This window comes from Chenopodium album, chromosome 7 (genome assembly GCF_948465745.1).
Source record: "Chenopodium album chromosome 7, dcCheAlbu1.1, whole genome shotgun sequence".
Classification (NCBI taxonomy): Eukaryota; Viridiplantae; Streptophyta; class Magnoliopsida; order Caryophyllales; family Amaranthaceae; genus Chenopodium; species Chenopodium album.
This window is the reverse complement of record NC_137840.1, coordinates 51,839,312-51,864,323: the sequence shown is the minus strand read 5'-3', so window position 1 is coordinate 51,864,323 and position 25,012 is coordinate 51,839,312. Positions and strand designations below refer to the sequence as shown.

General features: G+C 34.5%; 2 protein-coding genes, 1 long non-coding RNA gene and 1 other non-coding gene across 14 annotated transcripts; 2 read left to right on the top strand and 2 right to left on the bottom strand.

Annotated features, from left to right (window-relative positions):
- Positions 1-1,043: 1,043 nt before the first annotated feature.
- Positions 1,044-1,873, top strand: LOC145637905 (uncharacterized). Its single transcript, XR_014114538.1, has 2 exons — positions 1,044-1,196; positions 1,635-1,873. It is a non-coding gene; the product is annotated as an uncharacterized LOC145637905 (long non-coding RNA).
- A 1,606-nt stretch (positions 1,874-3,479) lies between these two features.
- LOC145641363 (small nucleolar RNA R38) lies at positions 3,480-3,563 on the bottom strand. The gene has a single exon (XR_014115396.1). It is a non-coding gene; the product is annotated as a small nucleolar RNA R38 (small nucleolar RNA).
- Positions 3,564-4,266: 703 nt separating this feature from the next.
- LOC145639053 (phosphatidate phosphatase PAH2-like) lies at positions 4,267-17,313 on the bottom strand. Of its 7 annotated transcripts, none has more exons than XM_081690170.1 (13): positions 17,096-17,313; positions 15,719-16,509; positions 14,567-15,583; positions 13,712-14,271; positions 13,536-13,609; positions 12,435-12,519; positions 11,803-11,889; positions 11,638-11,710; positions 10,255-10,298; positions 7,628-7,756; positions 7,441-7,539; positions 6,318-6,448; positions 4,267-4,866 (listed from the first exon to the last, which is right to left on the bottom strand). In XM_081690170.1, exons 2-12 carry the CDS (start codon positions 16,407-16,409, stop codon positions 6,395-6,397), a joined length of 2,913 nt encoding a protein of 970 aa, XP_081546296.1. In that variant the 5' UTR covers positions 16,410-16,509; positions 17,096-17,313; the 3' UTR covers positions 4,267-4,866; positions 6,318-6,394. The 7 variants fall into 7 exon arrangements, with proteins under 7 accessions (XP_081546296.1, XP_081546297.1, XP_081546293.1 ...); XM_081690171.1 differs by having other exon boundaries at positions 15,734-16,509; XM_081690167.1 differs by having other exon boundaries at positions 6,313-6,448; positions 14,567-16,509.
- A 991-nt stretch (positions 17,314-18,304) lies between these two features.
- On the top strand, positions 18,305-21,809 carry LOC145637904 (uncharacterized). 5 transcript variants are annotated; one of them, XM_081688906.1, is made up of 8 exons: positions 18,305-18,482; positions 19,982-20,106; positions 20,192-20,331; positions 20,434-20,726; positions 20,809-20,857; positions 20,971-21,033; positions 21,121-21,231; positions 21,530-21,809. In XM_081688906.1, exons 5-8 carry the CDS (start codon positions 20,846-20,848, stop codon positions 21,722-21,724), a joined length of 381 nt encoding a protein of 126 aa, XP_081545032.1. In that variant the 5' UTR covers positions 18,305-18,482; positions 19,982-20,106; positions 20,192-20,331; positions 20,434-20,726; positions 20,809-20,845; the 3' UTR covers positions 21,725-21,809. The 5 variants fall into 5 exon arrangements, 3 of the variants coding, with proteins under 3 accessions (XP_081545032.1, XP_081545033.1, XP_081545034.1); XR_014114536.1 differs by having other exon boundaries at positions 19,114-20,106; positions 21,121-21,809; XR_014114537.1 differs by having other exon boundaries at positions 18,305-20,106; positions 21,121-21,450.
- The last annotated feature ends 3,203 nt before the right edge of the window (positions 21,810-25,012 follow it).

Here is a 25,012-nt window from a genome sequence, read left to right as displayed (position 1 = left end):
ATTGATGTATTATTGGGCCTTTAAGAGTATTTTCTTTAAGTAATTATGTTTAGTGTATGTTTTAGTTAATGCTAAATAATGTGTTCTAATCATGCATGTGTTATCGTACTATCGTGTATTATTATTACTTAATGAGGTTTTAAATTAAGTGTCCAGGCCATGTATTTTACATTTGCGCTTCAATAATACATCATTGATTATAATTAGTGTATTATTATATTTATCAGCATTTTAAATTTTAATTATGTGTAACAATTATAGGAATTATTATTTTTTTAACAATAATTCTAAATTATATGGTGGGATAGAAGAGAGAGAATATATGGTGGGATATGGTAAAAGTAGGAGAGAGAAAATAATGACCAAAGTTATTTTGGGCAACCATTGGAAGTCTTTGGTCATGGTTGGTTATGTGACTTGGTCATGGATGAGTGGAAAGAGAAAGGCGAAATTATATAATAATCCATGACCAAATTTTTTGGGTCATCCATTGGGTATACTCTTATTGTGGGAAGAGCAAAATGAGCAACATGTTTGTTTATACAAACCGGTTCATTTTGCTCCAAATGGCCCACTTTCTCCTTTTTTTAAAAAAAAATAAAAAATAAAATCTTGTTGGGGCTTATTTTATTGTTTAGATAAATTTAATGAGTTGTAAGTAGGTTACATATACCTTTGAACAGGGTTATTTATTGTTAATGAAAGGTTTGTTAAGTGTGGGGTTTGTATGATGATGATGTGGCAGAAAAACTTGCGTGGACCTAGGGCTGGCAAAAGCTGACTCGACCCGAACCCAACCCGAAATAAATGGGTTTTGAGTGAGATTTTCAACCCGTTTATGTAATTGGGTCAACCCGAACCCGACCTGAAGTTAAACAGGTCGGGTCTAGGTTGGAAATTCCAACCCGAAACCAACCTGCCTAAACCCGTTTAATTAATTGGGTTGGTTTCAGGTCGGGTCAACCTAAACCCAACCTGAACTTAGTTCTTATTTATTTTAAATATGGGCCAAGCCCAAACTATCTAAGCCTAAAAGCTAAAACTCTAAAAGGCTAAAACTCTTCTCGCGCCGTTTCTGCCTCTCATTCTCCTTCTCTGATTTTTCTCTCTCATTCTCTTTCTCTCTCCTCTCTCTTCTCTTTCTTGTTTTCAATTCTTTTCCATTAAAATTCTGATTTAAACTCGTTAATCTTAAGGTGACTTACTCGCAAATTTCATTATCTTTACTTAATTTCGTTGTGTTTTAATTTGATTATGTTTTATAATGCTCTATTATATTTTCAATTCAATGCATGCATTTTGTTTTAGCTTGTTTATGAGTTTATGTTTTATCTCTGCATTTTAATCAACTAACAATCGTTAATTATTAGAACGAATTATTAGCCTAATTTTGTTAAATTATTCTATTTTCTGTGTTTTAAGTTTTTTTTTTTTTCTCTTTTTTTGGCCTTTTAAATTTTAATTTAATGATGTTGATATTTTAATTCTTCACATTTATTCATGCGTTTGATTTAACTTTTCTTCAGGTTTAAATTTTGTATTTTTGCAAGTTCATTTTCTGCAATTTAATTTTTAATGAGGTTTGTTTCCGCTTTGTTAATTTCTTATGCATTCGAATTTGTTTTCACTTGCAGAAAAATAAGAACCCGAAAATCAACCATGGAAGAAGAAAGAAGGAATTAATGATAAAGAGTGCAGTTTTTTGGCAAAATGGAGAAGCTTAGATGTAAATTATGTTGCAAAAATGTACTTCATATATGAATTGTAATTATATAATGTTTACAGGATGTATTCAAATATTGTGAGCGTTAATTTGGATTAGTTTAACATCAATTTCGTTTGTATTTTTATACATATAAAAAACTTAATAAATTGTGTAAATAAAACTTTAAAAAATCAGGTTAAATAGGTCGGTTTTAGGTCAACCCGTTTATAAACAGGTCAGGTTCGGGTTTGAAAATCTGACCTGTTTATGTAAACAGGTCGGGTTCAGGTTTGGGGTTCTGACCCGTTTATATAAACAGGTCGACCTGAACTCGACCCGACCTGTTTGCCACCCCTACGTGGACCTAGTCCACAATAATGTTATTGTGGACCCGAGGTTTATACACACGCAACTGGCATTATATTGAACATAGTGACCCTTAATTTTGACATAGTAACTTTATTCTTAACATAGTAACCTTTATTAGAACTTGTATAACGTTTAATATTATTGTGAATTTAAAGTACAACATTATGACTCTAATTTTAACATAGTGACCTTTATTATTCATATAAACCAGTATATAAAATATTTTATTAAAAAAATTAACCTCTTATAGCCTATATATTATTTATTTCAACATAAAGACTTTTTTCTATTATAGTGACCCTTTTTTTTTAACTAATAAAACAACCATAGTTTCCCTAATGTTAGTGGTCCACAATAAATTAGTGTGAATCGGGTCTGTTTAAGAATTTGTAAGGATGTTATTGTCTGATGACCGAGCGACTTGAAATTATTGCATTGCACACCATTTTATATTTATATAGAGTATTCAGATATAAAATTATTAATAAGGTTGTTGATCAATTTTTTTAATGAAAAATAAAAAATATATATATAATTATAAAGTTACGATTGAAAAATATATTCAGATTTCGATAAGTGTTTAATCGGGTAAAGTAATTAAACCCTAAATTAGTTGATCAGGTTATATGAGTATATGTTATTTTTAAAGTCGGGTCATTTCAGGTATAGTTTAGGTTGCTTCTGGTTTCGGGTCTATTCAGGTCAATCGATTTGGGTCTATCGGGTCGGGTCAATTCGGGTATTGGGTTAGCTTCGCGTTGGGTTAATTCGGGTAGGGTCAATTCGGATATCGGGTCAAGTTCGAGTTAACTCCACTTCGGGGTGGGTGCGAATCGGGTCAGATCAGCTTCGTGTTCGGATCAATTTCGGGTTGATGTTTTCGGGATATGAGTCGGGTCATTCGGATCAGGTCAAGATTACCAACTCTAAACAAGACATTCATTTGTTAATACGAAGTTTAAACTAATCCATTAATCATTCTACCACTTCTTTTACCTATTTTATTCAAAATTTGTTTATTCTTTCAGCACGTTTCTGGTGCGCCGTACGGTGTGCCCAGGTGCCACATCAATAACTCCTCTAGTAACCTCTCAGTAACTTCTTTAGTAACCCATCAATTAACCCCTTTAGTAACTCCACTTAAGTAACCCCTCTAGTACCCCTTAAATAACCTATTTAGTAACCCCACTTAAATAACCCATCAAGTAACCCCTTAGTAACCTCACTTAAGTAACTCATCTAGTAACCGCTTAAGTAATTCCACTTAAGTAACCCCAACCTAGTAACTGTTGACTGGATCTAGTAACCCCTAACCTACCACCAACGGAAAACTACCACTCACCCATAACACACCACCATCATCATCTAACCCCAAGAAAAAAGTTTTATGGATCATGGATTAAAACGGTGTGTCAGATCACAAAAGTTCAACACAGATTTCACTGACAGGGATAACAGTGAATTTTATATAATCTCATCATTCACACTTATTCAATCACTGCTAATTTACATTCAATGTAAAATTCATTAAAATTTGCTCAAACAATTATTTTAGAAACAAAGATTTTTAATAAGAAAAAGATACTTCGTATAATCTCATCATTCACACTTATTCAATCACTGCTAATTTACATTCTGAGCAATCCACAATGGCGTCAACAATAATGGCGCCCACAACACCAACATCATTCAACCTTCGACCGTTGTACTGCCCGAACCCACAACACCACCAACTCCGGTACCCACACCACCAGCCTAGCCCCAAATGCTTTGCCACTAGCCCGTAACCCACAAACAAACCCCGATCCAACCAAATCATTAAAAAAAAAAATCAAATTGAACAAATACCTTAAAAAGTTAAAAATGGTTTCGAATTTCACTTCAAATATGGTTAAAAAGGTCAAATTCGACCATGGCTGAATTTGACCTTAAAAACCTTGAACTTGTTTTCCGGTGAAGGAGTCACCAAACCACCACTACCCTCCCAGCGAAACCACCGCCTCCGACGAACAAACCACGAAGATGACTATTGACGGCGGTTGCGAAATTTGTGTTCTCTGAGAAAATATGAGATGAAGGTTCTAGCTTGAAGAAGAAAAAAAAAAAGAGGAGAGAGAAATAATTTTTTAAAAAATAAAAAAAAACCTGTGACTAGCCGAACACATATAAAACTTTGTGTTATTTTATTTATTTATTTTTTTTTTTCTTATATGAAGAGTAACTCAAAATTTTCAAATCAAATGCAAGGAAAAAGTTTTATATTGTAGTAATTAAAAGTAAGGTTTTAAACCACCTACTTTAAAGAAATCAGGATTTATGTCTTTTGATTTACAAATCACCCTTTGCGGTATAACATCCCGTACACCCATATAACTTGTAAGAACAAAGATTCTCATATAACTAGTTTTAAAAGCTAATACATCCATACAAATTTACATCTCTCTTTCCCCTCCAGTTCGTAACCGTGTTTCCCTGTAATCCTATACATCAGTATGCTACCTATTGTTTTTGTTGCTTTCGTAAGAAATAAATGATGACAGCAACAACAGAAGTCGTAGACTCGATTGATTGCTTCTTCATCTTTCATTATATTATTCTATATAGTAAAAATTTGTGGTAACTCTACATTCTGTACAACAGTCAAAACAAAGACATTGACCAAACAAGAGAAGAAGAAAACTATTATACACATTCTTTGGCAGTTCTCCTCTCATATGATATCAACTGAAAGTGCATGAGCCGACTCCTGCGTGGATAAAAATGCAGAAGATTTAATGTTGTCATTTCAGAACCTGCAGAAAATTGATTCTCAGTAAGTGATTTGAATCTTAGAATGTAAGACTGCATATCCACATTTCTTTAATCTACCATCTATATGCTAAGGAAATCAAAAGCTCATGTTCCTAGCATTGTTTGATACACTAAATAATTTTTCAATTTAGGATAGCATTTAAAATTCCACTAATATAAGAAGTGATCGGTTAAACGTCAAAATAAATAGTTTGTGCCAACATAGTAAAATTTTCATTGGATGGCCAATAGATAGTTCTATATATTGGTAATATTTATGAATCTGCATGTAATATTGCAATGCAAATTTCCTTGCATCCATGGCAAATTTACTTGGGTATATATGCATGTAATTTCAATATTTAGATATTTTTTTGGAAAAATTGCTCCCATTAATCTGAACTTTGCCCCATCCGCCGAAATTAATCCCAACTTTCGTTTATTATCTATTGCACCGAACTTTGGGGGGTATTAATTTTTATTGCACCCAAATGACTTGCAACCGGTTAATCAGGTAAACATTGTTGACTTGTGATTAATTGCACACGTGTCGCATCATGATAGGCTTAAAAAAAAAAAAAACAAACAAATTAAAAAAAAAAAACTCACGCACAGCCACCTCCACCACCACCACCACCCTCAATCGCCGTTCACCCTAACTCCGACCCTTAGTTTCACCGGAAAACGGTCGAACAACCCCCGACTTCCACTAAAAACCACCGGCCTTCCTCCACCACCCATCCCAGACCCCGAAAACAACCTTAACATAGTTGTTTTCGTGGCTAATTGACGGGGAAAGAGGGTGCCGTTTTCGTGGGAAGGGGGTGAAATTGAGGGTGGGGAAAGGGAAAGGGATGGATTTCGAGGGTGAGGGAGGGATGGGCGCCGTTTTCCGGCAACGGGGGAGGGGTTTTTGGGGGTGGGGGAAGGAAATGGGTGAATTTCGAGGGAAGGGGGAGTGCTGGGCGGCGGATCTGGGGTTTTAAGGGTGGTGTTCGATGCAAGGGATGGGTTTTTGGGGGTGGGGTGGCTGGGCGGCGTTTTTCGATGGCGGGGGGAGGGGTTTTCGGGGAGGGGGCCGAAATTCCGGTGGGGTGGGGGTGGGGGTGTGGTGTTTTCCGGGAAAGGGTAGGGGGCTGGGTTAGGTAGGTTTTTGATTTTTAATTTTTGTTTTTCTTTTTTTTTTTTCTTTTTTTTTTTGGACCTATCACGTGTTGACACGTGTCTAGGTAACCTGCTACATCAGGTTGGCTGACCTGTTGGGTGCAACGAAAATTAATACCCCCCAAAGTTCGGTGCAATAGATAATAAACGAAAGTTGGGATTAATTTCGGCGGATGGGGCAAAGTTCAGATTAATGGGAGCAATTTTTCCTATTTTTTTTACCTCCTACTAATAGAACTGCAAATTTAAGACGATTAATAGAGGATGAAAGAAGAATAGCACACCTTACCTGTTGGAGTAACATGCACATATATTCCTTCCTATTTTAAAGCCAGACTAACTGTCAATTCATAGTACGCAGATCTTTCAAATGGCATCTCGAGGTGGTAGTTTCCAGAAGTTCCACGAGTTGTAGTCCTCCTGGAAATAGAGATGTTTCAGACATTGAAAACTAATTCAAAAATCCACATCAAAGCACATTTCCAGCCTAAAACTTCTTAGAATTCTCATATTCATCCCTGCTGTAACTTAAAACTGAGTTGTAAAACAGTGGTTTATGACATCTTAATAAGAAATTTGTCTGCTCAAAAATAAACCCAGTTAGCCAATGTCAAATCTAAGGATTCTTTAGGAGGCGTGCTTAATCAAACTTCAAAGAATGGAAATTTAGTCCTTGCATCCTCACAGCAATTTAAAATGAAATTTCAATGCAAAACACATCATGGGCAAAACAATTCCTAAGAGTAAAAAGTAGAGCAAAAAATTATAATGATTTCTGTGTTTCCTTTTTTAATTTTTTTTCTTTTAAATAAAACATACTTTAAGCACTTTCCTACTCAAATAATTATAAAACACATATCCTCAATTACACATCACCACATTACTCCCCCCCCCCCCCCCCCCCCCCAAAAAAAAAAAAAAAAAAAAAAAAAAAATCCAAACAGATGGAGCCAGAAATTCTAAGTGAGGGGGGCCAAGATTATACCTACGTATTACATTTACATTTAAAAAAAAAGAAAAAAACAAACAAATTTTGTTAGCTACAAGATTTGATCCCTTGACAACTTGCATACTATCACATGGAAAAAAAACCAACTCCTCTACACCAAAATTAATGACAATTAAGAGCAAATTTAATTAATATCTTAAGCCAAGGGGGAGGCCAAGGCCCCCGCCAGCCCCCCCTTGGCTCCGCCCTTGTCAGCCGGATATATCCCAAATAGCATCCCTAAACCCCAAACCACCACCTCTCTCAAATCCTAAAACTCGCCATCACCACCCTTATAGAGTATAGACATAGTAATCACTAATGACATTAACACTTTCAGCAATTAATAATGGACTGAAAAGACAACTATCAACAAACTATCAAACCATCTACCAACAATTATCATATTAAATAAATAAATAACCTGTTCATGAAAAGTTGTTGGAGGAAACATGTCATGTACAAGAACATGGAGGGATGTATAAGATTTTGAGTCCACTCGACGGTTCACAACAACCTGACCCTGCATAAAACAAATATTATGTTATTAGATACTAATGTCCCAATTTATTTATTTTCTTGTTTGGTATTAATGCAAGAGTAAAGTCTACCTTGGGATTAATGGTAAAGATCTTCCCTCTAGGCATTCCAACTCTAAGATAGCTTAACTCATCAGTGTCTCTATTTCCAAACCCGGCGTAGAATGGATTGTGATCTAATGGAAACAGCACCTTAACATCCTATATAACCACCATTGCAAAATCCACAAGCAACATTTCCCCATCGATGATTAGTTACACATCATAATTTCAAGACAAGTATAACTGTGTCCACATATGCAATAGAAACAGAATACAATGCCAAACAAGAAAAGCCTTAAAATCAAATTCTTAATCAGATTGGTATTGCAGAGTTAAAAACATAGAGCAGAAGTTCCCCTCCCTCAATACTTTTTCTTATCAGGTGAAATTTAAGGATGTTATGGTTTCCTTGAAATGGAAAGGAGGGCAGCTGAATCCCGATTCACTAGCCAGATAGCCCTTAATTCTCAATCTTCTCAGAAAAAAGACTTGGATTGAATTGGATTTCAACCTGATATAATAAACTATACAGAAGAAATGCAGTGCTCATTGTTTGGAGATGCACCAGGATGATTCATTTGTATGGAACTGAGACCAATCACATCAACAAATTTGATACAGGGGCATGAAAAATATTCTTGATAGCAAGGACAGAGGATGAAGTGTTGTTAAGCTAGATTTTTTGTTCGATGACAGAGTTTTAGTTCGATGTCAGAATTTTTTGTTCAATGACAGACACAGATAAAAGTTGCACAATGGTATTACACATCGCAAAAATAATGGGATCATCCACTTAAATTCTATTCTACCCAAAAATCCTAAATAGCAATAAGATTTATGCAAAAAGTTCCAACCACGTTCCAGTCTTCCTAATTCAATTCTTCCCTGATGCATGGGCTAAGCACCAGACAACAGGAAAGAATAGGAAATTCAGTAATCAGCAAAGGAGTACACTCAGTCTCACAGTTCTATCTAATCAGTGAACATTTAAATCAATCAATCAGCAGCAAGACATGAGCAAGAAACAGAAACACAAGCTAAATGTTGTTAGTCCCATGAGGTCTTACACAGAACATCCAGTTTGAGTCTTAGTGGCTTATTTTCTTTTTCTTTTTTTTTTTTCCAAGAAACAAAATTTTCATAGATGAAACAGAAACAGATTAATTTATAAGTTCAGACGCCCCTAAAAATATCAATGGGAAAAATTACAATTATCCTATCATGCTTTATGTATCACCAAGATGTTCCATTCCAATTTAACAAAATCAAATCAATAGCCAATGATGAATCAGCAAACTTCCTGCCATCATTCCTACTAAGACGTACTTCCTCCGTTCACAAATATTGCAACAATTACCATTTTAGGAAGTTTCACAAACATTGCAACATTTCTCTAATTCTCTATTTGCAGATATTTTCTCTCTTTCTCTTTCCTCATCACATGGTTCTCAATCTTTATTCCTCTCTATCTCTCTCCTCTTCTTAAAATCCGTGTCCCATCCCCATGTTGCAACATTTGGGGAACGGAGGAAGTACATTCTGAGTGGGACAAAATAGAAGGCCTCTTATTCTCCCATGGCGCGTAAAACAATCTGAGATTTGTGTCAAGCTTGGGTAAATATTGAGCTGTTAGAGGTGTTAAAGCCTTAAGGGAACGAGACCATATCAGACCACCTCAACCAAGCCCAAGATGTGCTGCACGGGTGACCAAAATAATTACATGATAACAGAAAAGTAAAGCCCCATGTGTTTATACTCAAGTTTGCAACTTAATGGACATAACCCAAACCCCCAATGCACTATAGCCAATGCACTATAGCCATTGTTTTTCACCTTAAATAAGTTTCACGAAAAATAATTTCAGAAAAGGGCCAGTACCTTCAGTTAAAACAACCATGTTAAATTAACAAATAAAAAAGTTCAGGAAAAGTAAACATGAGTTCAAATAAGTCAAAATAAGGAGTTTTAAGAGATAAAGAATGAAACTAATGCAAAAATATATACTAAAAGCTTATGCTTTCACTCCAATATCAGTTTGGCTCATGTCATGGGATGTGACAAAATTTTACACTGGTTGTCACTGGCTGTCACGTAAGGGATGGAGGAGGAAGATTTATGTCAATGACTACACGGAATAATTAAATTTCGTTCATGTTAGCCGACCCCACTTATGGGATTAAGGCTTTGATTGATTGATTGATGCTTTCACTCCAATGTAAGGATAAGAATTACTTCGTACAAATTAAAACATAAACATGGAACACACAAATGGATGGATTATACTTCCTCTGTTTACTTTTTGACAATCTTTAGACTTTCATGCTTGTGATGCACAAATTTCAATCAATAATATCTTTAATTATTAATAAATAAAAGTTACAAAAAAAATTTATATCATGGAAGTATACATTGAGATAAATCTAATACGATCCAACATTTTTTTTCCAAGTATAAATCACTAAAAGAGTCAAAGTAAATTATGTGGATAATGCAAAAGTCAAAACGTTGCCAAAAAAGCACAGAAGAAGTACAATCATAGCATTATCCACATTTGAAAGCAATTACAAATTCCAATATGGAGAACAATGAAAAATGAGGCTTATGTAGAAAAATCAGATTTAAGTACGAATAGATGCAGAAGTAGTCAAGGAACAAACCTCCAAGCATGCTATCTTGAATTCATGAGGAGCTCTTCTAATTACTGCTCACAAAAAAAAAAAAAAAAAAAAAAAAAAAAAAAAAAAAAAGAGTTATACAGCTAAAATTGCATAACAGTAAATCACTAAGTTACATAAACCTTGATGTCACACATAACAATGATACTTCAATACTATCCAAAATTACTACTCCCTCCATCCCTTAATACAAAGCCTCTTTTGGTTTTTGGGTGGGAATTAAGAAAGTTGTAAATTTTGTAAAAGTAATGATTAAGGGCATGTTCTGTTCCGTTGAAATTCAGTTCAGTTCAGTTCAGTTCAGCTCCTAATTTCCTTCTCTTATAAAATATTCATTTCAGTTCAGTTCAGTTCAGTTCAGTTGAGTTCAGTTCAGTTCAGTTCAGTTCAGCTGAGTTCAGTCAATCGGAACAGGCCCTAAAAGTACATATGTGCATGTGGGTTAGAGAGACATAGAAAGAAAGAAAAAAGTACTTGGGAATAATTGAAGAGATAGAGAGAGAAAGTGTTGGGAATTGATGTTAAAAGTACAAAAAAGTAATGGAAAAAAGATGACAACTCATAAAAAGAGGGTAATAATGTCAAAAAATACAACCTTTAAATAGAAAGAGGCATTGTAATTTAGTTTACCCAAAAAGGAAATGAGGCTTTGTATTAAGGGACGGAGGGAGTAGTTATTAATTGTATTGGTCTTATCTTACATAATTGTGACATGTGGCTATGTTCTATGTCTTATGCAAACAAAAAAAGTTACTGCCAAGTTGTTCATTCCTGACACCATCTATCCCATTCCCACCCCCTCTCACATCAAAAAGAAGAAAGAAATGAGGGACATAAAGATTACATACATCAATTGAAAAATGAAAGAATGACCTATTGTTATGATAGCATTGTTCACCATTATTTCAATTTCGAAATGGCTACCCTCCTAGTAGATACATAATATCACTTTTCTTCTTTTAGTAATAGGTTTACAGCAACCATCAGCATTTTTATATTTCTGTTTTCTTTACAAATGGTAAACTTTTAGAGAAGGTGTTGGGGGGGGGGACTTAAATATTAAAGGGGAGAACACCCACAATCACAAAGACCACAACACTGACAACTGACAACACAAGAAAAAGCACCATAGGCACACATAGCTAGGGAGAAACCTGAAAAAGAACAGCAGAAGCCGACATATATATGAAATTTGTTTCTTTTTTTGTTTTGAAGACTATGAAATTTGTTAAATATACTTATGTTACTATCATAACCATTTTTTTAACTCCGTAATAATCTACTCAACATAAGTTAGGCAGTCAACGATACTGGACTATTTATAGCAAATACAATGTATAACCCAAATCAACACGCGAAGCTAACCTTCTCTATATAAAGAAGGAAAAAGTCCATCTGGAGAGATTAAGACAGGACCCTCCGGTAGTGCTTTCCCATCCTACCAAGATTCAAAGCAAGTTTTCTCATTGAGAAGGGAAAAAATAATCTCTCATTAGACAAAATAAATCAATACCCTGGTTCAGCAACCACCTGTTTAAGGTTGAATAAGAACTGCCGAGTGTGATAGGCTTGTGAAATGGAGCGAGCACTAAGGAAAAGAAGTTGATAACCATTTTCCTGCAACAAGAGAACATTAGTTAAGTAATCTAAAATTATGAATCACCACATCTAGCAATGAGAAGGGAAGATAAAATGTTTAACCTATATAAACCATCTAGCATACCGACTGAATACATGGCACTTGTGTAATATTGTTCCATCACCGAGAAGCAATTGCTATTATAACAACTAGGGTGTGGTAAAATAACCAATGCTTATCTGGTATATGCAGTAATTACCACTAAATAACATTGTGCTGACCCAATGCTCAATGAGTCTCCTATCTATGAAAGGATGCAGTAAGTTGAACATAAAGCAACCTCACTACTAGAAATGGAAAGAACTACCTTTTACAAACCCCCTGATCCTTGGTTTAAAAAGCATTGACTAAGAAATTACTTCCCACAAAAAAGAGTAGAGAATAATTTAATGAGATTTTAGCTAAAATGTTGCCTACTATATGTGAAAATTATTGAAGATTTTCCATAAATGAACTTTCAAAACAATAGCTGAATAAAATTATCACAAAGTGTAAAATTATCACAAAGTGTTGTGTGACAAACCTTAATAGCAGAGAAAAGATGTGTGACACCAGTCTGAGACCAATCTATTCCCATCATTGGCATGAACTGCCCAAGAACATCTGATCTGTATGGTGAATGTCCAAATGAAAGAGTTACAAATGATAATGACAGTGGATGTCAAAAGATATTGTAAGTTCAAAATAAAAAGCTCAAGAAAACAACAGATCTACGCATCAAATCCTTCAGAAGATGGAAGTGAGGGGTGTGCATGGTGATAATTATAAACAAGTGGCAGGCAAATTGCAGGGATCATTACTGTTAAATGTACCTTATTTCTTTACTAAATAGAAGACGTTTTGGCCACATTTATTTGTAACAAATAACAGTCATTAGTTACACCTTTTAATATCAATGTAGAACTGTAGGTCAATTAATACATTGATACTACATTATATATAGTATACATTGCCAATGTATAACACATGTTGGCAAAAGTTGACTAAATTCTTGTGTATTAGTTCACATGCCTCATATTTTGAAATAGGAAAATTTGGATATTGAACCAAATGCATAGTAACACATTTTACAGCAAGGATAATCCGTCAAATAATAAACCAATACAGATTATTTTTAGAAAGAAAATTGTATACCACAAGTAGAGTCTAGGTCTCAGGGCCAAGTGTATCATGTATGCATCCAATTTGTCTAGAAAATTACATAAATGACTAAGAGCATAAATAGAAATTTCAATGCCAAACAAAAACACTAAGGATTTAAAAATTACAGCACATGAAACTAGTTGAAACCTGATTTAATAGACAACAATAAGTCTCTTAAAATTCACAGATAAAGAACAAGCAAACTAAAGTATACCAAACCCTTTTTTAAGAAAATAAGTTGAACCTGATTTAAAGGGCAGCAACAAGACTCACATAGTCCACAGATTAAGAACATGCAGCTAAAGTATACCAAACCAATTCTAAAATCAATTAGCAATTCACATGTATTGATGGCTGCATTCAGAAAGAAGACTGAAAGGACATGCATTCATGATACTTTAGAATGAAGCAATAATTGTACATGAATTATAACAGAAAAAAGGGATTAGCTAAGTATCAGTATTTTTAAATTAATTCTTACTTAGTAATAGTCCCATCAACATCTGAGACCACAATCCGTGCATTCCATTTCCACAAAAATATTCTTGCCTCAACCTGTTCAAGTCAGAAAATAAGTTCAGTTGAGAAACAAACCCAACAATGACGGTGAAGGAAGATAAAGCAGAAACAAGAATAAAAATTATCAATTAAGGTAACCTTCTGCTCTCCAAGCATTGCTGTTGAGAATGTGAAAGTCACAACATTCTTCCCTTCCTTTAGATTAAGGGATGCAAGCTGTTCAGAAGTGGGAAACTTTGCCCGTATCTTCTTTTTCATTGCTCTGGGATTAACTGCATCTGAATTTCCAGCATTATCTTTGAGGCCCTCGGCAGGAGTTTCAGAGCTAGAATTCCTGTTTTGTATGCTATTTGATCTCTTGAATGAGAAAGGCCATAATCTCCAAGAACCATTTTCGGAATTCATAGATTTCTGTGTGACTCCTTCAGAAAATTGATTATCAACTTGACCAACAGCTATCATGCCTTTCGGTTCCAGCATTGGTACCTTTTCCTGTGAACCTATTGCTGAAGCAATAGGCAAAGCTGCATCCCATGGAAAATAAAGACCACCAATTCTGACAACAAGCTTATCGTTTTTCAAAATATCAAGACCGAGAGATAGAAAATTGTCAGTATCCAATTTTTCAGCGTTGAATGCTTGAGCAGCAGCTTCGTAGCCCATTCCTTCAAATAACATGTGTCTGCAGAGGGATACCTCTGCATAAATAACATTATAAAGTGATTCATTAAATTTTCAAAACCTATGTAAATCATACAAAAATATTCATAATAGCTATAAATTTTGTTTTTTGATTCATTATAATACAAGAATCGGGTTCAGAGATAATGATTTGATGTATAAAATTATTTAGGATGACACAAAAGATACCCAAAGTGGTTCTGATCAGATAGCCACATGTCAGTTAAAGCGTGTTAAAATATAGTATGTCCTTTTTTGAAGTATATTTGTTTAGTATTGCAATGAAATTAACAATTGTCTAATTATCTTTACCTACTGCAGGATCAGAAATGATGTTTTTTATTTCCTCTGATAACTGAGAGTTGTCAGTTAATAAGCGTGATTGTGCTACTTGCTGTGGACCTCCACTCAAGCCTGAAACAGCTGAAACATCATTATTGACCATCTTAAAAGCTTCAAGGGTTGAATCCAAGGAACGACTAACTGACTGACGAGCATCACGTGATGGATCATCACCATCAAACACCATAATAGGTAAAGATTCTGCTACTGGTGCCAAGGCCTTCTCTTCAGCATCATCATGAACTTTTGAAATGTTTATAGGGCATGACATTCTATTTGAATTCATTTTAAGGCTTGCATCATTGATAAGCAGATTATCTTGAGCAGGATTGCATGTCTGATGATGTGACTCATATGTGAAAGTTGTTTCTGGCAGTCCTCCTTCACTGCTTTCTAGTGAACCCCCTGATGATGAGGTCTGAATAAGTTCCACTTTCTCCACCTTAGAGTCATCAAGATCACTAAAAAGGAATTGCTCCTCGTTATCATCTGAAGGTGTTACTTCATTAATTATGTCTTGAGTAGGATCTTTAGGACTTGAAGAAAGAGCACAATGTTTCACACAAGTAATAGAACTTTCCTGCTCTGAACCTAGAGGGAGCGAGTTTAAACCACTGGTACCAGCATAAAGATCCTCTGAGCTCAGCTCATTCATTGAGCCAGTTACACTTTTACAAGGCTCTCTTGTGCTGGAGTACTCTAAAGGAACCTCACCTACGCTACATTGATGAGAGGTACCAACCACATCTGTAACATGAGAAGTAGAAGCATTCCATAATGTATCCTCATCTCCATTGCATTTGCCAATATTTTCCTGCTTGCCATTTATGGTATTAAAAGGCAGTTCAGGGGAAGCATTGCCTTCAACTATTTCACTTGCCACTGTCTGTGCATTTGGACTAGACTTGGAAACCTCGGAGAACTCACTCACAGAAATTTGGTTGTTTTTATTACAGCCATCATGAACTCCATCAGATACATTTGATCCTACAGCAGTAAGATCAGCTGCAATGTAAGATTCTTCAAGGGTAAACTCCGCAGAATTTTCAGGGTTTATCAAACATGAAAGTTGAGTATCAGTTTTCTCAATACTTGATATAGGCTGCAGGCAATCAGACATACCTGAAGTAACATTACCTTCAGAAGATACAGAAGAAGGCTTTTTAGTTGCATTAGAAACACTGGCACTTTGGTTTTTGCCAGGACGGAGATTAGTTGTCCACCGTACTTCTAATAAATCCGCAGCAATCTCAGCACGCTCCAAAGAAACACTGTCCACTTCGGCACTAGCATTTCCATCCCGGAAACCATTCTCCTTCATCGATCGTCTACCAAAAGGAAGACCAAAAATCCTTCCCCGTCGACTACTATTGGTCCGAGCTATAACCTTTCCATTACTTCCTTCAAGTTCAGAAATCAACTCTGTCCGGTTAGCATCATAGTTGCAGCTCATAGACTTTTGTGTTCTCCAACTATCAGAGTTTACTTCTTTCTCATCTGGAGAGGAATAATATGACTCTGATTCCCCTTCTGCTGCATCAACCTCTTTAACGAAAAATGCTTCCCCTTTATGATCCAAATACATGTGGAAATCAGCATCGACTCCATTAACATTAATACTGACTACTCTCTCCGTGGCTTTCAAAACACCTTGAAACTTTCCAAATCGAACATACCACGGGGTCGATTTAAAGCCACCATCTTGCTGCTCCACCACAATTACATCTACTGCACCACCAAAGGGATGAAAGGGGCCAGAGACAGTGCATACACCTCGGCTAATGTAACTTCCTAATCTCTCCACAGCAAACATTTTCACAAATGAAATTCAAATTCCGCCCCAACCTCGATTACAATCACTGGTAATGTATACACCCAAATGACGATCATATGAATCTGAAATAGGTATATAACTACCCCAAATTCAAACTATAATTAGAAACCCAACTAAATTTCAACGAACCAAACAATCACCAACTTCTCCCAGTAACAAAAATACTTGTGATTTTTCTATTTAAAGGAAGATTTTAGCTCAACAAAATCAAAATACCCTATTCAAACCACCTTTCAGACGAGTCAAAACAATCAATGAAATTCTACCAGATTTCTCATCAATTTCAGAGTTTCAGCTAAATTAAAAGAAACCCAAAATTCATCAAAAACCCAATTCAGATTACTATCCAAACAATTCAAAAAATCAAATATTACAGATTAACAATGAAAATTGACATACCCACAATGGAATAAAGAAAAAGTAGACAAAATAAAGAAAACCCCAGGAAAAAAAATGGAGGAATATTCGGTTTTAATTATCCGAATGTTCAAAATGCCAATAATTAAACATGATCAAAGCTTTTACACCTATAATTTCCTTAATTAGAAATATGGAATTAAATAATTAACTTTTTTTATAGTGATGTGATGTTTATAATTTCATAGATTCAAGAGCAAATTGCACACTTCACGTAAAAGCGCAAAAAATGCAACAAAAAGACTAACCTCATGAAAGATTTGGAAAGTAATCCAATTTCCATGCAAGGAATTTATGATCTATCAGAAAATAAAAATACAGAAATTCTGGGAAAATAGACTGAAATTTCTGAAGAAGAAGGAGAAGAAGCAAGAATTTACCGGTTGGATTAAAAAAATAAAAAATAATGAAACAGGAAAATTCTGGTAGACACACGTCAGCGGAGTTCATGAATGAGTTGGTTAAATCAAACAGGAAAATCGTTTTATGATGTTTGCAGTTTTGCTTAAGGTAATATATGAGTGACTGAGTTTACTACTACATAGTAAAGCAAATAAAAGGACCTAAACTTTTGCAAATGATCAATCTAGTACATGTATAGGTATCAAATTGAGCAATCAAGTCGGGTTTAGGCTGGGTTAAATAAAATTTTGAGTTAAATTCGGTTCATATTGGGTAAATCGAGGAAATTCATGTTCATCAGGCTGATGCGCGAAATCAGTAAATCAAGGGGCAAAGATGTCATTTCCCAATTAAAGTAGGGGGCAATATGGTCGCAACGCTCATTAATGGGGAAAACGTCTAAATGACATGGCAGACGTTCTTTTTAGTCAAACTATGAAACTAACGCTTGACTAGTCAATGTTCTAACGTTCGTCTTTTAGCAAATTGTTCTAACGTTCCTGGTTACTTTCCCAATCTCTGAAATAGGGCTGAGCAAAACTACCCGAAAAACCGAAAACCCTAAAAATCGATCCATAACCGTTCCGAAAATTAGGGTACCCGATCCGATGACCATAACGGTTCGGGTACCCGTTCCGATAATTTGTTATCGGGTATGGTTATGGGTATCATTTTAAAATTAACGGTTACCTGATCCGATCCGATAAGCATTTTTTTTTTGCTTTTTTTTTCCGACCTTAAATCTATTAATATAAATCTAAACTTTTACTTTACTTCATAATCACTTTATAATATCAATGATTAGTAATATTATTAATAATTTAGTCAAGATCATATGGTATTGTTTTTAATTAGTTGTAAATTATATCATAATAACTACATAATTAAGTTTAATTATCATTATTGGATATCTTATTGGGTACCCGATAACCGATCCGAAAATCCGGGTACCCAAACTTATCGGTTTCGGTTATGGGTATCACTTTTAGTGATTTTGGTTATCGGGTACTCGAACCGTTAGTACTAACGGTACTGGTACCCGTCCCATGCTCACCCCTACTTTGAAACCCTAATTCGACATTCTCACCGATTGTTTCTTCAGTGGCCATAACTTTGACATTCCATCGTCGGTGATCAATTATAAGTAAAATTGAGGTTCTTGAGGGTTATGTGGTAGTCGGAATACAACCAAAAGCCGCAAGAGCGGCGTCCGGTTGAATTAAAAAAGAAAAGGTTAGTGGAACTAAATCGCACTGAATTAATGTGGTATTTTGTCGAAAAGTAACTCAAATTGCGACATTGTGCTCTTGCTATGGCTTCAATTGAAGACCATTTAGGTTTATGGTTGTTATTGTGAATCAAATTTTGTTGTTTATATGGATTGAATTGAATACCGATTGTGTTTCTGTAAATTCTTGTTTGTGCTCTTGCTATGGCTTTATGTTGATGGAGATTATTCTGAAACAAAATATGTTGTGAATTAAATAGCTTAGATTTTGCGAATTAAATAGCTTAGCTTTTGCGAATCAAATAGGTTAAATTGAAGACATACTGTGTTAATGTAACTTGTTGTGAATCCAATTTCGTCGATAAGTAGCAGAAACTGTTTGTGTTCTGGCGATGGGTAGTAGTGAACATCATCTGTGTTCTGAAACTTATTGTGAATCCAATTTTGTTGAAAACCAAACAATTAACGTTAATGAAATGTTATGAATTGGAATTTTAGTTTGCGATTCGATTTGCAGCATTAGAACAATTTCTGTATTTTTTTTTTGTGTTATGGTTGTTTGTTCTCAAAATTTGCAATGTGTATTAATTAAATTGGTTTACTATTAGTTTGATTCTAGTAGTTTGATTGTATTAGACGCAACGGATAATAAAATTTTACTCCAAATGATGCAAGATAGCAAACACGTATTCCGGGCAATGTTCAAGATAAGTTCTAAATCACACCAAGATACTCTCTGGCTGTCAAACTTTCGTTTATGATGTTTTGAAATCTACCAGTAGGATGATAGTTTGACTGTTGGTGGGAAATTAAAAGCTTAAGGTGAAGTTTTAAAGGAGTTTTTTAAGGCAAGGTCTAAGATAAAGTACAATGTGTGTTGTTTTTCAAGTTCAAGTTAATGTTATGATGTTGTTATTTTTTCCATTTAACGTATTGTACCCAAATTCAATAGCCACCAAACATTAACTGTCGAGTGGAGAGTTTTGCCAGAATCTATCAAACCTTTGAATCACGTAGGAGATGGTGGGTTGCCGAAATGGGATTTGGAGGGCTATTGTATTTATCTGGTGACATGCATCTTCCAAGGCAGCTGGGGTACTGGTTAGTGACCCGAATGGATCCGATTAGTAAGATGTTACAACCCCGGATGGAAGGTGTTTAAGGTTGTCTAAAAATCAAGTTCATTGGGTTCTTGGCATCCCTAATGGACTAAAGATACTTCCATCATGCAAAACATTAAAGAGGGTACAACGGGAAAAGGTTAAAAACATAATTGCAAAATACGGGACAACACGGAATAATGGACAACCAAACGTCTATGATAAAGTAGGAATTCCAGTCTACCCTGAGTTATTGGAGAGGCTTGAGTGTTACTGGGAAGAGAACGAGGAGGAAGAGTTCAAGACGCTCTTCTTATTGTTTGCTTTCGAAATGTTGTTTTGTCCTACTTTGTCCACTAGATTGTCTTCTGACTTGGTACCTGCTTTGACATGTGCTATGGAAGCCGTTGAATATGATTGGTGCACTCTGGTGCTATCCAAGCTGCTTTCTAGTGTCCGGTCCTTTGCTCGTAGATTTTATTCTTATGGGCATGCTGGTGGATGTGGTGGCTGCATTTTATTTGTCGTGGTACGATCAGTGTATTATGTCTATGTTTGTAGTTGTTGGCATTTGGTTTTAATGTGATTAATAAATTGTTGAGGGTATGTGACAGATTTTTTACTTGGACCGGCTTGATAGGGAGGCTGTACAATGGGGTGTTTTCCCTAGGTTGAAGGTCTGGACCATGAAGGAGATAATGATTGCTAGCAAGGAGACAGATCACCCAAAGGAGGTGATTATGGATGCAAAGGGGTATATGATATTATCTGTTAACCAGTTTCATTTTACAGTACTCTGTGTTTATTTATATTCAAGCGTGTATGTACTAACTGGTACAATTTGGTGTGTTGATAGACCCTGGATGTTGCTTATGGTGAGATTCATCCAAGGCAGGCTAAAGCTACGGATGGACCTGGTCCTGTAACTAAGGTTGTTATTGAACATGATATTGATTTCACAACGACTCCTAGACGTCGTAGAGGAGCGTCATCATCAAAGATCCCTCACGAGGAAGCTGAAAACACATACGGAATAGAAAGTGCAAGTGTTGTTGCTGTTATTTCTGAAGAACCGAATCAAACACAAGGCAAAATATCAGTTGTGTCCGATGCTTTATCGCATGTTGGTTATGTAGATGATTGGTGAAGGTAAAAGCTCTTTTGTATATGAATGGTTTCTTCCCTTGCTAAGAGTTCGTTGCTCATTTTATTGTTACCTATGTGTCATCAGGTTTCTACCTACAAGAGCTCTCTCCCTGCTAAGAAAGATGATTTTGGGGGTAATATTTTCAATGGGAAATGTCGTGTACTTGGTAGTTAATATAGACTGTTTATAAACTGTATTATGGCACAGTTATGAGGATAAACAAATATGTTTATTTTTTTTTTACAGATAATGAGAGCTTCTAACTATTTCATGATGGGTGATTGGCCATTAATTTTATCTTCTGCATTTGTGAGTTTTAAGTTCATGCAATTGTCTCCCTATTTCTGTTGTTTATTATAGTCTTAATGTTAATTGCTAATTGTGATTTGGTGTTAGCTTCAGGTAGTATCGTTCGATGGACTATCAGATTACAATACCGTGATTCTCCCTTCATTGTCTACATTCATTGGAAATCCCAGATGTTCTGTTCTATTGGTTGTCTCAGAGGTGAGTATTTCTTGTTTGGCTTCAATACATGGAATTGGTTGTACTTAAAAAACTATTTATTGGCTTCTTCTAGGTTATTCTACAAGACCGTGGAAAAACCTTAAGTTCTGATCTTGCTTTGTACCGGATTTGTATTGCGTTAAAGACAAACTCTCGATATGAAATGATGTTGTAATCTGCTTACTCCATAACATGAGATATCAGTTCTATCGTAGACCTGTAAGTTGCTTGACCTATCTATTTTGATATTAGGTTCAATTTGATCACTTAATCACAAGATATCCTTTTCTTTGACCAGATGTTGAACATACAACAAGTTTATCACGATATATTTGTCTCCTGCATGAAAAAGGCCTCACTACTTCCAAGCTGTCAAGGAACATGTTGCTGGTACAAAGGAGTCGTGCGTAAAACAACTGCAAAACGCCCCCTAACTTATTTGAGCCCCCTTGTTTATGCTAATTTAGGTAATTCTATAAATATTCTATACTAGGCAACGTATGACAACTTGTATTATTATTTCCTTTTTTTATTAGAGTTGTATTATTATTTCTCTACTGTAGTTTATAATTGAGGCATGAGTTAGATGGTACGTTGTTTTTTATATTTTTAATAACAAAGATTGTACTACATTTAAATAAATCGAATTCATTTGGTTGTAATATATTAGACAACAATCTTTAGAAGCAAATAATTTTTTAATTGGTACTAAGAATTTTTAATTGCTATTATAACATATAAATTAAATATATTTAATTTTATTGTTTAATATAAGTTGTCAATCAAAAACAAAAAAGAACCGATATTTTAGCTGACATTATTATTAATAGTAATTATGAACCGATGTTGTAACTTATAGTATTAATAATTACATTAACCGATCTTTTTAATTTTATGTCTTCACGTATCTATTTTAAAAAGGTCTATAAAATTTATGGTTTGAATCTCCCTAAACCTAACAGATGGAGTTACCATATTAACTGTTTGTCGAACGGAACCACAACTTAAGACGCTAGAATTACAACTTTGGATAGAATTAATGTCAAAATATTGACTCCAATTACAAATATTCATAACCATCCATATCTTTTATGACCGGTAATATTATGATTGACAAGTTATTATTAATCTATAATTACTCAATTCGAATAACAAAATTATCTCCTTATTCAACTACAAATCCAAGCACCTCAAAAGGGCACAAAACAAGATTAATACAAGTTAATAGAATAAGTTAAAATTAAAGCATCTAATTCTGATATAATATTATGAGAACAATATCATATGAGATATTATTGTGAAAAAATACACGCGAGATAATGTGAATATATTTATATTAGGATGATAAGATAATTTGGAATATTAGGGTTATGTATTCCTATTGTTTATATATATTGTAATGTAGCCAAAGAGAATGAATGGGAAAATACAATGAGAATTACTTTCCCCATTATTTAACAATCTAATATATATATATATATATATATATATATATATATATATATATATATATATATATATATATATGAGAGCCATGTACTCGTAGGATTTAATTTTTTCAGCGTGCCATGTAGGATAATAAATTTTAGTGGTAACCAATTAAATGCAAGATTATTAATTTCTTTCAGAATTAAATAATTTAAATGACACATAAGAAAAATTGGCGAATGAGATTTTCCAGTTTAAATTAATTAAATATAATATATTATCTTTTGATATCAGGAGTTTTATCTATAACAAATTTTAGCACATAAATATATGTATAAAAAAATTATTTTAAAAAATTCAAACAAACCGTGCATCGCACATGCTTCATCTAGTTTCAACATAAAGCAATATTAATAATGACTATTGTTCAATGTAACATCAACTCATATACAAAGCACTCCCTTCTTGAAATAAACTCAATAAGTGGTGTGTACATATATTTCGGTTAAGATGATAATACAAGTTTAGATAGGTTAAGTGAAATTTATCATGTCTTATATTATCGTTAAATCTACCATATTGTTTATAATATCATATCGTTTTTAATACCTCACAATAAAACCAGGTATCTTACTTAAGGGAATATTAATCCAAATTTGTTTAAATGTATATTAGGTGCAACTCACAACTACAATATTTAATTGAACTACTCTCAAATATTGATGGTTAATATCATCAAAATGGTTGGAAAAGCTTGAAAAAATTAAGAACAAGTTGCTTTCTTTTGATCTTTGTGAAATATGTAATATTATTTTTGTGATTTTGTTAACAAGTCACTTGAATTATAATGACAATTATGCGATATATATTTCGAATTTATCCTTTACAAATACACGTAATAATTAATTATATATACTGTTTCTCGTAATTTACACTTCCAAAAATTATTTCGGGTGTTAAGAATATTTACCAAAAATTTTAATATTCACATAATTTTGGCTATTGTAAACTTATTCAAATCCTTTTAGTTTTATCCAATCATCACATACTGTTAAACTAATCTAAAATTCATAATCAAATCTGCATCACGAAACTATTCACATAAAAAAATAATATCTTAGTTACTATATATAATTAATAAATCACAATCGCATAATATTATAGGGCTAAATTTTTTAATATGTTACATAGTACAAATGAAAGTCCACCTTAAAACTAATACTAGTCATAATTATAGAAGGATCGTACATAACCAAAATGATAAACAACATTAACATATAAATCCGAGTGTTAACAACTTAATCCAACAACACAAACTGATTAACACCAACTTCCACATAGCTTAAAACTACCCTAAACAAAATGATACCCAACCATTCTGTTACACGTTGTAGCCCTTAATCGTTCATTCACTATTCAACACAGTCATTACCACCATTAGTCTAAGATGGTCTTCAACTTCTTGTGGAAAACAGACTTCAGGTTAGGTGGGTCTGATTCCTTTCCCTGCATTAAGGAAAATAATTAGTGATGATATTCTATTAATACTAGTAATTCAACCAAACTAATCCTAAGTATTTTACCTGTAAAACAACATTGGTTAAGGCATAATTAGAGAATAGAGGGTTCCCCACCGTCTTGATGACCTCTTCCTTGTATAGAATATAGCAGTTCCACCATAGCATGAATGGATGAACGAGGTGTGCACTCTGAAATGCACGAGCAACTTAGAAATAACCTCTTTCACGTTTTCATCAAAATACCTTGTTTCCAAAAGGATAACAACTGAAGGATTCACAACACCATACACCCACTCAAAATTCTCTAGGAAAGAATCCCGACCAATAACACGCACATTCCAACACACCATTTTAGTGTTTAAGGGCAAATTTTGCAAATGAGGGACCCAATTGGGGCATACAACTGGATCAAATGCTACTATGTGGAATGGCCCCCTTTTAGGAAATTTCTTAGCTTTGTAAATTTGTATGATAACCATACACTCAAATATGGGAACATCCAAAACCTGGAAAGCGTCTATGAATGTTCCCATGCAAAGGTACACTGTATCCAAGCACAACCTAATCGGTGGAATATTTAAGTCCAACACCGGCTTTGGATCAATTAGGTGTTGTAAGTTGCGAGGGATGTAGCTCTTTGTTTCTTGGTACCATGGCTTGAGTAGTGATTTTGCTTCAATGGGTAAAGCATAATAATCATCAAAGTTTGGGATATGGGTTGGCTTTGTCACCGTTTTTAAGTGATCAGGCCGCATTTTGTGATTGGAGTACTGTGGGTTGAAAGCATTTGGATTATGGATCATTTGGGCAATAGTTTCTCTATAAACAAACTT

What these genes read in the sequence shown, in the direction of transcription:
- LOC145639053 (XM_081690167.1), bottom strand. Translation starts at nt 16,409, where the DNA reads ATGTTTGCTGTGGAGAGATTAGGAAGTTACATTAGCCGAGGTGTATGC. An exon ending in ATCTTTTCTCTGCTATTAAG is followed by an intron (nt 11,890 to 12,434) that starts GTTTGTCACACA and finishes CTCTTGTTGCAG; the next exon opens with GAAAATGGTTATCAACTTCT. An exon ending in TCCTTCTTTATATAGAGAAG is followed by an intron (nt 10,299 to 11,637) that starts GTTAGCTTCGCG and finishes TTTTGTGAGCAG; the next exon opens with TAATTAGAAGAGCTCCTCAT.
- LOC145637904 (XM_081688906.1), top strand. An exon ending in TAATTTTATCTTCTGCATTT is followed by an intron (nt 21,034 to 21,120) that starts GTGAGTTTTAAG and finishes ATTTGGTGTTAG; the next exon opens with CTTCAGGTAGTATCGTTCGA. An exon ending in TTCTATTGGTTGTCTCAGAG is followed by an intron (nt 21,232 to 21,529) that starts GTGAGTATTTCT and finishes TTCTTTGACCAG; the next exon opens with ATGTTGAACATACAACAAGT.